Here is a 15,636-nt window from a genome sequence, read left to right on the forward strand (position 1 = left end):
CAAATTATTATTTGTACTTTATTTTTACAAATTTTCATATCATATTTACTCATATATATATTTAGTTTTTGCGCAAGTTACACGTTGATTTGTTAATTTAAATCAAGTTAAATTTAGGCTAATAATTTTATTTACCAGCTAAACTAAAAAAAATAAAAAAAAACTTAATACTTAATAATATTTTTCAGTATGAGCTAAGTTGAATATTTTTTATTATGTACATAAAAAATTACATTAAATATACTAAACATGTTCGGAAAAAACGACCCTGGGCCGGAGCTACTATCAAAACTATGTCATATTTGTTTTCAACTTATAATTAAAGAAAGAGTAGGTTTTTTTTGTTAGACGGACTCACATATATTTATCTATGAGACGGGTCAACTCCATCGATATTCATAATAAAAATTAATACTCTTAGCATAAAAAGTAATACTTTTTCATGAATAATCCAAATAAGATATACGTCTCACAAAATATGCCCATGAGACCTTTTTTGCCTTAAAGAAAAATGATTAAGAAAACTTGTTAGAAAAAAAAATCCAATATATACATCTCGGAAACCTTTTCGTGTGACAAAATTTGGTCAACATAATACAATAAATATACATCCCATTCTAGTTTAATGCAAAATCCAATTACGATATTCTCTTTAAAATATGTTCAACCAGGAATAGGTCGTATATATCCAGCAAAGGTAATATTTAAGGCACGACCCTGTTAATCCGGCGTTCTTACCATAAGAAAGGAGCCTATTCTTTCACGAGGCAAAGGCGGCGCGTGTTCCCACCCCAAACCATCCGTCTACCACCTATACATGCTTACACTCCCCCATAAGTCATCTCTTTGAATTTGACTTTATTTTCGATAAAACTATTTGGCTATACCTTCTCCGCAAATTTCATCCAATACTCGGGTGGGAACGGTTGGTGAGAAAAATGGCGATCTGTGGCAACCTAACACACTGCCTTTCCACCAAAACGAAGAAAACAAATCTCTATTATATGGCTATAGTCGTCGTTCTTTGCTCCGTCTCCTACCTCGTCGGAATCTGGAAACACAGCCGCTGGGGGATCACCTCCGCCACCCTCCTCCCCACCCTTCCATGCAAAAACGACCAATTAACCAAGAACCCGACCGAAACCAATATAATCACCCTCGACTTCACCGCCCACCACACAGCGGAGCTCCTCGTCCCACCCTCTCCGGAGGCGCGTGCCATCCACATCCCTCCATGCAAAGCTGAATTGTCCGAGTACACGCCGTGCCAGGATGCTGCGAGATCATTGAAGTTCGAAAGGGAGATGCTTGTTTATAGGGAAAGGCATTGCCCCGATAAGAACGAGCTGCTCCAGTGTAGAATCCCAGCGCCTCATGGGTACACGACGCCGTTCCGGTGGCCGCAGAGTAGGGATACGGTGTGGTATGCCAACGTGCCGCATAAGCATCTGACGGTGGAGAAAGCGGGCCAGAATTGGGTCCGATTCGAAGGTGATCGGTTCAAATTCCCCGGTGGCGGGACTATGTTTCCACGTGGTGCTGATGCTTACATTGATGACATCGGCAAGCTCATTAATCTAAAGGATGGCTCCATCAGGACGGCGATTGATACTGGCTGTGGGGTACGTTTATATTTCTTGAAATTATTCATTTATATTTTTATCCATTTTTTAGTATTTAATTTCTCAAAATTTTCTCGAACCAATTCTTGATAAGCACCAAGTAAATGCTGGCAATTGTTTTTGGATTCGAATATTATGAATAGAAGAAATTTCTGACCGTAAATATTAGTTGAGTCATCTCACACTTACTGGTACGAGGCTAATTTTAATCATGTGTTGATAAGTTTTATCGTAGATTAGTACATATCGGAAAAAACAAGGAAGAGATAGACTTGCAATGGTCGTGTATTGAATCGGTAGTCACGACGGAGACGTGTAGGTTTGCTAGTGACTTAAAATATAATTGCAAGGATGCTGACCTTTGACTTTTGCTAATTTTTTCATGTCTACGTAATCGTTCATGTTTAAATATTATATATTCTTGTTTGGCTTCAAAGGTTTGGTCTAGTTGTGAATTTGTGTTGTATTTTAAAAGATTGAGTTATACTTTTTCCGAGATTTTTTTTAGTTCACATAGTATGAAAAGGAGATTAAGACGTTTTTCAATTATCATTGAATTTGATTTTCTGATATCACATTTATAGGAATTCCAAGATTAATAGATCTCAATCAAGATCAATATTGTTAGTTGTTACGCTAAATTAGCCCATGAAATTAGCCATGCTTTTGTTAGGAAATGGGTATTGGTGTGTGTAGGATGGAGACAGCAAGTGGGTTGTCAAATAAAAAAGTATCTCATTTTATTTATACCTAATTTTAAAATGTTTTATATATAATATATGTGATTTTTTGCTCTATATTTTTAAGTGATTGATTAATTAAAAGTCATGAACTGACCCCAGTTGGTGAAGTTTACCCACCAGACACCCAAATTTTATGTTCAAACAAAAAGAGAGAAAGTAAATAGTAGAGGAGAAGCCAAATCAATTAAAGGTTTACATTTTCTTGATTTATACTCCAAGAACATAATTTTATTGAAAAAAACTAGGAGTGCAAACGAATAAAGCCGCTTGTGAGGGACTCGATCAAAGCATTTTCTCTACCTTAATTTTTATTTGTATTGTCATTAATTTTTTTAATTGAAGCAATTTGAATGGCACAAGTGAATGAAGTAATCTTGAATTTTGATCATCTGGAATATTTTTTTTCAGTGCCAAATTCAGATTGATTTTATTGAGTGGTTGCACTTTTCATGATACGATCTTATATTTTCCTCTGATAATTAGGTCCGTGGAGACACATATATTGAGTAGGTCTCTTGTGAGACGGTCTCACGAATCTTTATCTGTGAGACGGGTCAACCTTACCATATTCACAATAAAAATTAATATTCTTAACATAAAAAATAATATTTTTTCATGGATGACCCAAATAAGATATCTGTCTTACAAAATACGACCCGTGAACCCGTCTCACACAAATTTTTGCAATTTGTTTTACCTAATTAATTAAACATCATCTACTTATATGATAGCAAATATCACCATAATTGTTTTAATACCCTATTGACACTAAACCCTCGATGTTATCGACATGAAACTTGTTAGATGATTGTTGTATTGTCCCAGATTCGAATACTATCTTTCCAATGTGCTTATGTCCTCACTCACAAGTATCTTAAGAAACTTTCCAGAAGGTCATTCATCTCATAATTCCTTCAAGTCAAGCACACTTAACTTTGGAGTTCTTATGCGATGAGTTCTCGAATAGAAGATGCAATTCTTGATATGAGTAGTACCTATCAAATTTTTAAGCACTCCTCAACTGCACAGTCCTATACCTGAATAGTTTTGAAATCCCTCTCATTTCGACGTGAGGTCGGTTCATTCATGTTCTTTTCGCCTAGAAGCCTGCTAGAAGCCGCTCATTGTCTATGCAACCTCATGATACCGGCGAGCACCTCATGCCTTCTTTGGCCCCAAGGCATCACAATTTTTAATGTGTGTGTGTGTGTGTGTATATATATATATATATATATTATATAAATTGGGTAGGAAGATAACAACTCGACGTCTTGAACTCGAGACTTCGTTCTTTGGTTGTGATGCTGGCCTTTGGCTGATTTTTAATGTTTGAAACCATATGATTAGTCCTTTAAATCATCTTATTTGTTCAATTCTCAGTCCTAAACTAGTTAGATGGACGCATTAATATCACAAATTTGGAAAATTTTAATTAAAGTTATTGATGCCATGTATCATAATCTTACATACAAAGATCTTTTAGTAAATTTTTCCATTACATTTTTAGGTTGCTAGTTGGGGTGCTTATTTGCTCTCAAGAAACATTTTACCCATCTCTTTCGCGCCAAAAGATACACATGAAGCACAAGTCCAATTCGCCCTCGAACGCGGAGTTCCAGCTCTGATTGGAATTTTGGCCACCGAGAAGCTCCCCTATCCTTCTCGAGCTTTCGACATCGCACATTGTTCCCGATGCCTAATCCCGTGGGGTCGATATGGTATATAACCTTTTCTTGATATGAAAAACTCTTTCATTCATCATTTATGAAATGTTTTTATTGTTACTTCGCATTAACGAACTGTTACATCAGATGGACTATACTTGACTGAAGTGGACCGGATTTTACGTCCTGGTGGATATTGGATCCTCTCGGGCCCGCCAGTTAATTGGGAGAATCATTGGAAGGGTTGGAATAGAACTAGAGAAAGCCTGAATGAAGAGCAAAATGGGATTGAGAGTGTGGCAAGAAGCCTTTGTTGGAAGAAATTGGTGCAGAAAAATGATCTTGCTATTTGGCAGAAGGCGACTAATCATATCCACTGTAAATTGAATAGGAAAGTCTTTAGGAAGCCTCCCTTTTGCCAGGATCAAGATCCAGATAAAGCTTGGTAAGTACAATGAAATTATCTCATATAAGTTCAAGATTCTTCAGCGCGTTTTCTGGATTTAGCTTTGCACTAATGCAGGTACACTAAGATGGAATCCTGTTTGACTCCCTTGCCCGAAGTATCCGACATCACAGAAACATCTGGTGGCCAACTAGCTAATTGGCCGGAAAGATTAACCACTGTCCCACCAAGAATCCTAAGTGGAAGTATAAAGGGGATCACTGGAGAATTTTTTGGCAAAGACACCGAACTTTGGAAGAAGAGAGTGTCGCATTACAAGGCCGTAGACCATCAGTTGGCGGAGCCAGGAAGGTACAGAAACTTGCTTGATATGAATGCATATTTAGGAGGCTTTGCAGCTGCATTGATTGATGATCCCGCATGGGTTATGAATGTCGTCCCAGTTGAGGCTGATGTGAACACCCTCGGAGTTATCTATGAACGTGGATTGATCGGAACTTATCAGAGCTGGTACGCTTCTCTCCCCATTATCTCACTACATACAAACATTTTGCAAGGCGCAAAGAGATAAAAAGTAGGAAAAGAAATCAAATCCCCGATAACTCCAAAATGGAATGAGCGGTGAGACACCTTCAAGAAGATGTTGGTAAGGGTACCCAAGAACTCGAGAGAAGGGGGATACATTAATGATTAAACTGAAATGATTTTCATATGAATGAGCTGATATCCTCTCCTCTCCACTCGACCAGCCATTGGTTGTCTGATTATATATAGCCAACGGTGAAATTTTAAACTTACCACCCTCTAACAGAGTTGTATATACTTATCATTCGGCTCCTTATCAGGCTCCATCGCATTTGAGAGATGCGTCTAACAGAGCTAATCGATCATTTTTGCAGGTGTGAAGCTATGTCAACTTATCCAAGAACATATGACTTCATACATGCCGAGTCAATATTCACACTATACAAGGATAGGTAAAATCTAACAACTTGTACATATAATGTCACACATTAAGCATAGAACACAAAGTAATCGAGCATCGACCCTTTGTTTTCCAGATGTGAAATCGAAGATATTCTATTAGAAATGGATAGGATTTTACGACCACAAGGTAGCGTGATCATACGGGACGATGTCGATGTTCTAGTGAATGTCAAGAGTGTAGTAGATGGACTTCAATGGGACAGCAGAATGACTGATCATGAAGGTGGTCCTCGTGTTAGGGAGAAGCTTTTGATTGCTACGAAACAATACTGGACAGCTCCTGCAACTGATAAAGAAGCAAAACAAACAGCTTCATAGTGTAAATTTAATTGATTATTTTTCCTGTTTATACTCTTCTTTTTATATATTCAAAATTTTTGAGAGACTTATTTTATTTTATTTTATTTTTGTCTACCTTGATGTTTAGAAATGAATTTGCAAGATTTATTTTATTTTTGTCTACCATTATAAATTTTGAAAAGTTCTAATTATTGTTGATCCCACATACGACAACTTGAGATATAAATATGAAAATAAAGTATAAAATCGGACACCGAGATTTACGTGAAAAAAATTCTACTATAATATTTTATGGTGTACAACAACTTATTGTGTTTCCAAAGAGAACACACACTCTCTTAATACAAGAGAACAAACACTTTACTTATATTATAGAACTAATCACTTAAATGCTATGAAATGAGAAATAAAACTGAGAATAAAATGATTTTTGAGTGAGGGGAGAGAGGTCTATAAATAAAGCTCCTCGTCAGTGTGAAACACACATCTTCCCATCTGAACGCTTCCATTGTCAAATTGATACACAAATCATTTCCCTCAATAATCACAAACAAAAATGCATTCAATGCATTTCTTGTGTCAATCCATTTTTTTGCCTACAATTATCATCCATGAATTTGAGCCAAGTTATATAATTTTTTCTTTTAAAAAACATAAAACGTCTGATTATTTGAGATTATGATTTCCTTGCCATTGCTTATAAACAAAGGTATCTCCACAATATATTTCTTTAGTAAAAATCGAATAAGATTAAGAAACTTTGGTCTATAAGCCATCGTAATCCGTATCTTATTCTTTATTAAAGAACAAAAACTCATGGATGGACTCGTTGATGATATTTATGTTTATAGATTCTTGAATGGATTCCACTCACATAGTTTTAAAAATAAATCGACCGTCCAAACCGAATTACACTACATCGATTTTTGTCAATTTATTTAGAAAACCACGATTAAAAAATAAATCCTAGACCATGCAGCAATTTCTTATTTCATAGACACAAATACAAAATATTAATCTTTATGTACCACCAATGTTTTAATTATTTTTATTATATTTAATTTTGATTACATTATCTTAAATTAATATCCTTTTTTTTATTGAAAAATTACATTTGATCTAGTACCGTTTCTCAATGTATGGATGTTTCGTTTTTGTAAATTTTTTAACTCTAAAACCGCGTATCTGCCCAGAAAATCGTCCAAAAAAAATTTCTTCAAAAATTTTAAAAAAAGTATAGAACCCGAACAATAAGAATTAAAATAAAATAAAAAAAGATAATGTTAAATTATATAATTTTTATAAGTAAAAAATATTAAATATTAAAACAATTGAAATCAATTAAATTAAATGTTAATTACCAAGCAATTAAAAAGAAATTTAAATATCGGTTTACGAACGGCAACACAGAATCCTGGCCTGGCCTTCAACCAAGTGAGAGGGAATCGGAAAAAAAGAGTTGACCGTGGTTAATTGGCCATCGAACTTGAAGAACTTGTAAGCCAAATGCAATGATTTAATTGACCCAAAACGCTTGAGTTCCATCTTACTCATACCCATGTGTTTTTCTCCGTCGATAAGTGTTTAACTTTGTATTTATGCTCTCGAGTTATCCATGAAAAGGTATTTTTCGCCGTTGCTTTTCATGTGTTTTTCGGGATTTATGGGTGTTGACCGGCGCTGTGAATATTGGAATGAATTTTGTCTTGGGTTTTCTGTATGTTTATTAATCTGTTAATTGGCTTCTTATGATACGGTGAGGTGGGTCTTCGTTCTTGTTGACCAATTCGATGAATTTGCTCGATTTTTATCTGATTTGTGTTCTTCTTCATTGGATTTGGCTTCTCTTTATGCGAAAAGATTGGAACTTTGTGTGCGAAATTGAATTTTTACTTGATTTCTTTGGACTTTTTGTTCTATCTTTGAAGCCTAGGTGTGATGACTCTCGCAGGCTTGATTGGTTTTTTACTGAAGCCAGAGTAACATATCCACTTGGGGCTCTTTTTTTCTTTTTAGGTGGCTGATTCACTTGTATATATTTTTGCTAGGTTTACAATTTGTAATGCTTTGCTGATTATTTGCATATGATTTACATTTAAAGAACAGTTGTGATTAAACAGATTTATGATCCTTTGGATGGGCTGTTCTCACTCTCTCTATTATCTGGTTTTGTCAATTTTACTAACATGTAAAATGCTAAGCTGAGTTGATGATTCAGCTTTATCAAAATTTCAGTAAATTGATGGATCACAAAAAAGTGGAAACTAGTATCAATTTCTTGGAATGCCTTGAGACGTCCTTACATATCATGAGCTTCTTGGATGATCCTGCTGATGTAGTTCGTGCAAGTGCTATCTCGCAATTTTGGCGGAATTTCGGTGAGCAGTGCAAGTTAATAATCTGAAATTCTGTTTTAAAGGTTGAATTTATACGTGTATTCTTTTCTTGTGATTACAATCCTTGCTTATAATATGAGTATGACACATGCTTTTTTGGGTTTTATTTTTATTATCGTATGTAATGACACCATCTTGATGAGCTCACGAAGTCGTATTGATTGTTTTTAGTGTCGTTGCTGAATGCACTCATATGGTTACAAAATACGCATGCATGTTCAGTGTTCACGAAAGGGCGTTGTGTTTTTTCATGAGAGATCTCTTTTGTCGCATTTTTGCAGCTGATGTTCACGTTGCGTGTCATGGAAAATGTTAAATGCTGGATTGTAAGAGGAGAAGATAAAGAGAAATGACTATTGCACATGATTTACATGGTTCAATCATGAATCGTAGTTCCGTGATCGATAATCATTTGTGTAAGAGCCAAATCATTGGCTCTTGTTTTGAGTAAAGCCACCACCTACTTCTCTAGGTGATATCTCTGATTACCAACACCGTTGTTAAGCTATAGTGAAAATGGGTCAAAGGAACCATGATTGGTTTTGCCGTCTCCAAGTAATAAAGTCAATTGGGTGAAAATGAAAGCATAAACCATATTGTTTTACAAGAAGTCAACACAAAAATTGGGACTCTGCAGCCTACGATTCATCTTGTTAGAAGAGAAATAAAAGAATTGCTCATTTTTAACGTGGAATTATTCAAAAATCTTTTAGTAACACAAGTTATTTTTTTTTTTCTGAGTTATTACCATTTCAAAACTTGTTAAGCATTGTGAACTTGTCATTGTTCACAACGACTCTGTTTTTCCAGTGATTACAAATGGACTTGGGAAAAAATTATGCTTGAAATCTTTCCGACGACTCTCTAATATCGTCGATGTCATTAAAGCGAGTGAAGAATCGATAGATTCAGTCAGTCGCAGCAGAGATGAACAATGCCATGGAATGGAAGATTCTTGAACGGGATCACCAGGCTTATGCTTCTCTTCATCAGGCTCTCACAAAATCAAATGTTTCTCTTAAAGTTTGCATATCGAATGCTGTTAGCGCGTCCAGCACTGATAATTATCCTGATGAAAGTGTTGTTAATACTTTGAATCCGGGGGACAGATTTATCCGGAGAGCATCTTACTGGTCAAGTAAAGGACAAAGTAATCCTGATACTCCCGAGACATTAATATATAAACTGCAGGACGGTATTTGGGTTATAACTGAAGTTGACATCCAATCTTTTGAAGGTAATTCAGCTTAATTTTCTCGTGTTTGTTTTTTCTTTTGATGTTCACTTGTTTGATATTTCTGATTCGACTGCATGTACAATACCATGTCGAATCTTCAGCTTTTTCCAGGCTGGAAAACCTATATATTCTGTGAAATTTGTTAGATTTCGTGTTGGTTATCCTAAAAACCTGAATGAGATTGAAATGGATGCTTCCCAAAAATCCGCTGACGACAAGTTTTTATGGAGTTACACATCTCCACGGTTTCCAATGATGCAGGTTAAAGTTTTTCACATATTTGATTTTTAAAATCTTCAGTTACATCTTTAATGTCCTTTATGGGTGAAGTCATGATTTCCATGGCTAATCCAAAGACCAGCCTCCAAAATGTTCGTCTCTTTTGTGTAACTTGGCTGGTTTATTTTCTCTAATGACTTTCGTTTTGTTACATATGCTAAATTTTTGTGTTTGTCGGGAGTTGTGAAAGTCCGCAAACGTTTGGTTTCCTTCTTACTTGAGGAAAAAATTGGTTCTATCAAGATTCATGACCTGTTTCACGTCTACCTGAACAGGAAAATCGATTGCAACCATTTAAACTACCAGAACCTGTTCTTTGTATTGATGGATATTTGCAGATCGAGCTATTGGGTAGGGTTCAAACACAAGAACTGGATGGATTATTCTATATATGGTTAGTTTATTTATACAGAGAAGCGTATCTGTTTTGAATTTGTTTAGGTGGAATAGTTGTTTAAAATAATATATTTTAGAAAGTTATTTTTAAGAAGTGATGTTTGGTCGGGTGATTACTTAAAAAAGTTGGGATCGAGAAGTTGGAAATTGTGGGTTTTGGCCTTTGTATGTCAACTTCATTTAGTTTTAAAATATGGAAAAGACTGTACTGTCACTATTATATCAAAGAATGAATTTGTTTCCATTTTGTAAAAAATCACACTTAATATAGTGTGCTTGATGTCTTTCCTAAGTTAATACTTCTATGTCCAACCTACACCTTATTTATGTAGCTCACTCTCAAATCATTTGCATGTTTGCAGCATATGTTATCTACGAGTTCTGAGCCGCCCCCTTTTTACTGCATTCGACATAGAGCTTGTTGAACCATACAGGAAGTTCTTATTGAAGTATCACTCTGAAAATCTTAGCTTGGTTCTGCAAGCCTCACCAAGCAACGAAATCCCACGTTTGCGACGCTTCCACCCTAAGTTTTATGGTTTTCATTTTTGTGATGCTAATTTTCTTGTGAATTAGAGCCTTTAATGGTTTATGTGCGCGATTTTAATTACGAGGTTCTATTATGGATATCTTCAAAATAATTGACTGGATATCGAAAATGTACATTAATACATGCTTCAAAGTTATTTTGTCAATCAACTGTGATGCAGTGAAAATATTTTTGATTTTGTTTTGGCCAGATTTTCAATTTATTAATTCTACTATATAAAAAACGTTTGAATGAAACATGAACAAGAAATTTAATTTCATGTGCATGTTTTTTATTTGTGATTACGTTGTCGGTCACTTTATGGGTTTTTTTTTTCACTATTTGAACTTTTTTTTTTAAATTTTTGATCTTTTTACATTGAAGATACCAACATGGAGCATTATTTCGGCAATTTTCGATGTTAGAATTTTGTAATGTCACGTCAATGTTTTGATAAATGTTAAAATTGAAAAAATAAATTAAGATCGTAGATTCATTGACATAATTAAAAATGAAAATAAATTTTCGTGGATCCTGACGTTGAGATTCTCGTAGAGGTCATTTCTCGTATTGAATAGAATCAAACGACGACACAATCAAATGACAAAAATAATAAATAAATATAAATGTACTTTTGTTGAAAAATAAAATTTAAAATGTGTGTATTGAATATTTGAATGTTGAAAATTAGGTAAAATTAGGTGTTGAATATTGAAATTTGTGTGTGATGATGAAGGTAATGATGTAATTTATTTTTGGATTATTTGTAAAAATTTTCTATACTCTCATTTGTGAAGAAAATCACAATTGAGTTGAGAGGAAAATATAATAAAGTGTGTAGTGTGATAATTTTGAGAGTTTGAGATTTTTACTTTTTATCGTAAATTTTTACTTTTTCACAACACGTTATCAGCAGGAAGCTCTAAAAGTCCTCCATATTTTTCCAAGCTCTAAAACAGAAGAAAAAGGTAACAAAAATAATAATATTTATTTTATTGTTTATTTATTTATTGTTTATATATTTACTATATAATATAATGTTATTATAAATAATAAAAATAAATTTTTCAAAAAACTTGTTATAAATCCTGGGAGGATGTTAAGACGACATCCCACACTCTCGGTAAAGGATACGACAAATATAAAAATCTATAAGGTTTTTAAACAAAATATCTTATGACACATCATTATAATATTGTGATATGATATACATAATTATTTAAAACATTACTAATATTATATACACCATATTATTACCATAAAATTATACAAATACATACATTTATTTTCTTGTACACTAACGGTCATAAACGGTAACAAAACGGCTAGTTTTTGCCCTATAAATATGATCTCACAAACACATTCAATCACTCCAACTTTCTCTTCTTCTCTAAAATTATTCTTCATCAAATTTTTGAAGAAAAAAGAAGATGGCTTTCACAAAGTTATTTTTAATTATTTTGGTTATAATACTCACGAATCTTGTACTTATCGGAGAATATCCTCCTCATGTGTTTTCTTTATTTTTACGAATGCTTGTATTTGTTGTTTATCCATTACTTTGTATTGCAATATTCATTAACTAATAAAATGCATCATAATTTTTTTTAGTACCACCATGTCAAACTTGACAAAGCTCGAATTTGTTGCACTCGACATTACGGGGAAAAATTATATGCCATGGACTCTCGATGTAGAAATGCATCTTGAGTCATTGGGTCTAAGCGAGACCATTAAAGAAAATGGTATATCTTCATCACAAGAAAAAGCAAAAGCTATAATATTTTTGCGTCGACATCTCGATGAAGGTTTAAAATGTGAATATCTCATCGAAAAAGATCTCATGGCTCTGTGGAAAGGATTGAAAGAAAGATTTGAACATATAAGGGAAGTTATACTTCCGACCGCCCGTGATGAATGGAATATGTTAAGATTCCAAGATTTTAAGAAAGTCAGTGATTACAATTCAGCGATGTATCGAATAATCTCGCAGCTAAAATTTTGTGGACATGAGGTCACAGAATCGGAAATGCTTGAAAAAACATTTTCCACGTTTCACGCATCAAATATAACTTTACAGCAACAATATAGAGTGCGTGGATTTGCGAGATATTCTGAGCTCATCGCCTGTCTTCTTGTGGCGGAAAAAAACAACGAGCTACTAATGAGAAATCATCAGTCCCGACCCACTGGATCATCAGCATTTCCAGAAGTAAATGCTGTAAGTAAAAATGAATTTAAACCTGGAAACCAAAATCAAATTCAAAGACAAGGTTTTGGTCGAGGTCGAGGTCGAGGTCGTGGTCGTGGACGTGGACGTGGAATTGGTCGTGGTCGTGGTCGAGGTCGAGGTTTTGAAAACAATAGAGATAGTTATTTTTATAACTCATCTCAAAAGGGCGTCACGAACCACCCACAGAAAAGGCATCATGAGAACATGAGTGTTAATGAAAATCACTCGAAAAGATTTGAAAGTTCTTGTTTCAGATGCGGCACTCCAGGACATTGGTCTCGTATTTGTCGAGCCCCTGAGCACCTTTGCAAGCTCTATAAAGAATCGATAAAGGGGAAAGAAAAAGAGACCAACTTCACTGAGCGAAGTGACCGTTTGAGTGATTCAACTCATTTTGATGCTGCTGATTTTATGAATGATTTCTCTGGAAATGATCAATATGTTGGTGGGATAGAAATGAACAATATTGATGCTGCAGATTTTCTCAATGATTTCTCTGAAAATGAACAATATAGTGGTAGAATATAAATGTACAATAATTTATTTTTCATGTATTTATATGATAATGTTTTATTGTACAATTATGATATGTGTTATATTTACATATGTATTGTCATTAATTTTTTTTCATTGCATATTTTTTGAAGTTCAAATATGGAAAATGCTATGAGCAAAGCTGAAGTTTGCATACCCGATAGTGGTACAACGCACACTATCCTCCGAGATAAAAGATATTTCTTGGAACTAAAACCAACAAAAACAACGGTGAATACAATATCAGGTCCTGTAGACTTGATTAAAGGATGTGGTAAAGCACAATTTTTGTTACCTAATGGTACAAAATTTTTGATCAATGATGCTTTATATTCACCACAATCGAAAAGAAATTTGTTGAGTTTTAATGATATATATTCCCATGGGTATGATACTCAAACAATGAATGAAGGGAATGAGAAATATATGTGTCTTACCACATATAAATCAGGAAAGAAATATGTGATTGAAAAACTACCAATGCTCCCTACTGGATTGCATTATACACATATACGTCCCATTGAATCAAACATGGTAATTGATAATTCTTCAATATTAACCAATTGGCATGATCGATTAGGACATCCTGGTTCAACAATGATGCGAAGAATTATAGAAAATACACATGGTCATCCATTGAAAGACCAGAAGATCTTTCAGAATAATAAGTTTCAATGTAAAGCATGTTCTCTTGGAAAACTTATTATAAGACCATCACCAGCCAAAATCCAAACTGAATCACCAATGTTTCTTGAACGTATTCAGGGTGATATTTGTGGACCAATCCATCCACCATGTGGACCATTCAGATACTTTATGGTATTGATTGATGTCTCCAGCAGATGGTCACATGTATGTTTATTGTCAACTCGAAATGTTGCATTTGCAAGATTACTTGCTCAAATAATAAAATTGAGGAATCAATTTCCCGATTATACAATCAAGAAAATTAGACTTGATAATGCTGGTGAATTTACTGCCTAGACTTTCAATGATTATTGTATGTCTATGGGAATTATTGTTGAGCATCCTGTTGCTCATGTACATACACAGAATGGATTGGCTGAATCATTGATTAAACGTCTGCAAATGATTACTAGACCAATGATTATGAAAACAAAGCTCCCTATTTCTATATGGGGACATGCAATTTTGCATGCCGCTGCATTAATTCGCATCAGACCAAGTGCATATCATAAATACTCCCCATTGCATCTTGCATTTGGTAAAGAACCAGACATTTCTCATCTGAGAATTTTTGGATGTATGGTGTATGTGCCTATTGCACCACCTCAACGAAAGAAAATGGGACCTCAAAGAAAGATTGGTATTTATATCGGTTATGATAGTCCATCAATCATTCGATATCTTGAACCTCAGACAGGCGACGTGTTCACAGCACGTTTTGCTGATTGTCATTTTAATAAGGAAATCTTCCCAATGTTAGGGGGAGACAAGAAACATACCGAAAAAGAAATTAAATGGTATGTATCATCATTGTTACACCTGGATCCAAGAACACAACAATGTGAAAAAGATGTACAGCAAATTGTGCACTTGCAAAGAATAACAAATCAAATACCAGATGCATTTACAGATACAAAAGGGGTAACTAAATCATATATACATGCTGTAAATGCTCCTGCTCGAATTGAAATTTCAAAGAAACAAATTGAACAGAGTCATGATGCCGTAAAACGCCTGAAGCGTGGAAGGCCAGTCGGTTCCAAAGATAAAAATCTTCGAAAAAGAAAATTCATAGAGAAACACAATGATCACAAAATAGAGAATGATGTTTCTGAAGAAACACATGATGATCACAAAATAGAGAATGTTGTTCCTGAAGAAACACATGATGATGAAGATATTCTTGGTCCAGAAGTACCATATTTAAGTGCTATTGGTGCCCTTATGTATCTTACAAATTGTACAAGACCTGATATATCTTTTGCCGTAAATTTATTGACAAGATTTAGCACATATCCAACAAAGAGACACTGGAACGGAATTAAACATATATTCCGTTATCTACGAGGAACGACAGACTTGGGAATTTTGTATTCAAAAGATGCTAATCCAAGTATAATTGGTTATGCCGATGCTGTATACTTATCTGATCCACACAAACACGTTCCCAAACTGGATATGTATTTACTCGTGGAGGCACTGCAATTTCTTGGCGTTCACAGAAACAAACGCTCGTAACAACTTCATCAAATCATGCCGAGATTATTGCACTACATGAAGCAAGCCGTGAATGTGTGTGGTTAAAATCAATGACCCAACATATCCAAATCTCATGCGGATTAT

The 15,636-nt window shown here is 34.5% G+C and overlaps 1 protein-coding gene and 1 pseudogene across 1 annotated transcript; both read left to right on the forward strand.

Moving 5' to 3' along the window:
• Positions 1–695: 695 nt before the first annotated feature.
• Positions 696–5,816, forward strand: LOC140987148 (probable methyltransferase PMT15). Its single transcript, XM_073455553.1, has 6 exons — positions 696–1,622; positions 3,873–4,083; positions 4,177–4,474; positions 4,553–4,945; positions 5,335–5,412; positions 5,497–5,816. Exons 1-6 carry the CDS (start codon positions 939–941, stop codon positions 5,738–5,740), a joined length of 1,908 nt encoding a protein of 635 aa, XP_073311654.1. The 5' UTR covers positions 696–938; the 3' UTR covers positions 5,741–5,816.
• A 1,552-nt stretch (positions 5,817–7,368) lies between these two features.
• Positions 7,369–10,716, forward strand: LOC140987255 (F-box protein At4g00755-like; annotated as a pseudogene).
• Positions 10,717–15,636: the final 4,920 nt, after the last annotated feature.

The sequence above is a fragment of the Primulina huaijiensis genome, chromosome 11, assembly GCF_012295235.1.
Source record: "Primulina huaijiensis isolate GDHJ02 chromosome 11, ASM1229523v2, whole genome shotgun sequence".
Taxonomy (NCBI): domain Eukaryota; kingdom Viridiplantae; phylum Streptophyta; class Magnoliopsida; order Lamiales; family Gesneriaceae; genus Primulina; species Primulina huaijiensis.

Coding starts and splice junctions, on each gene's coding strand:
- LOC140987148 (XM_073455553.1), top strand. CDS start 939: ATGGCGATCTGTGGCAACCTAACACACTGCCTTTCCACCAAAACGAAG. Junction 1,623..3,872: donor CGATTGATACTGGCTGTGGG/GTACGTTTATAT, acceptor TTACATTTTTAG/GTTGCTAGTTGGGGTGCTTA. Junction 4,475..4,552: donor CAAGATCCAGATAAAGCTTG/GTAAGTACAATG, acceptor GCACTAATGCAG/GTACACTAAGATGGAATCCT.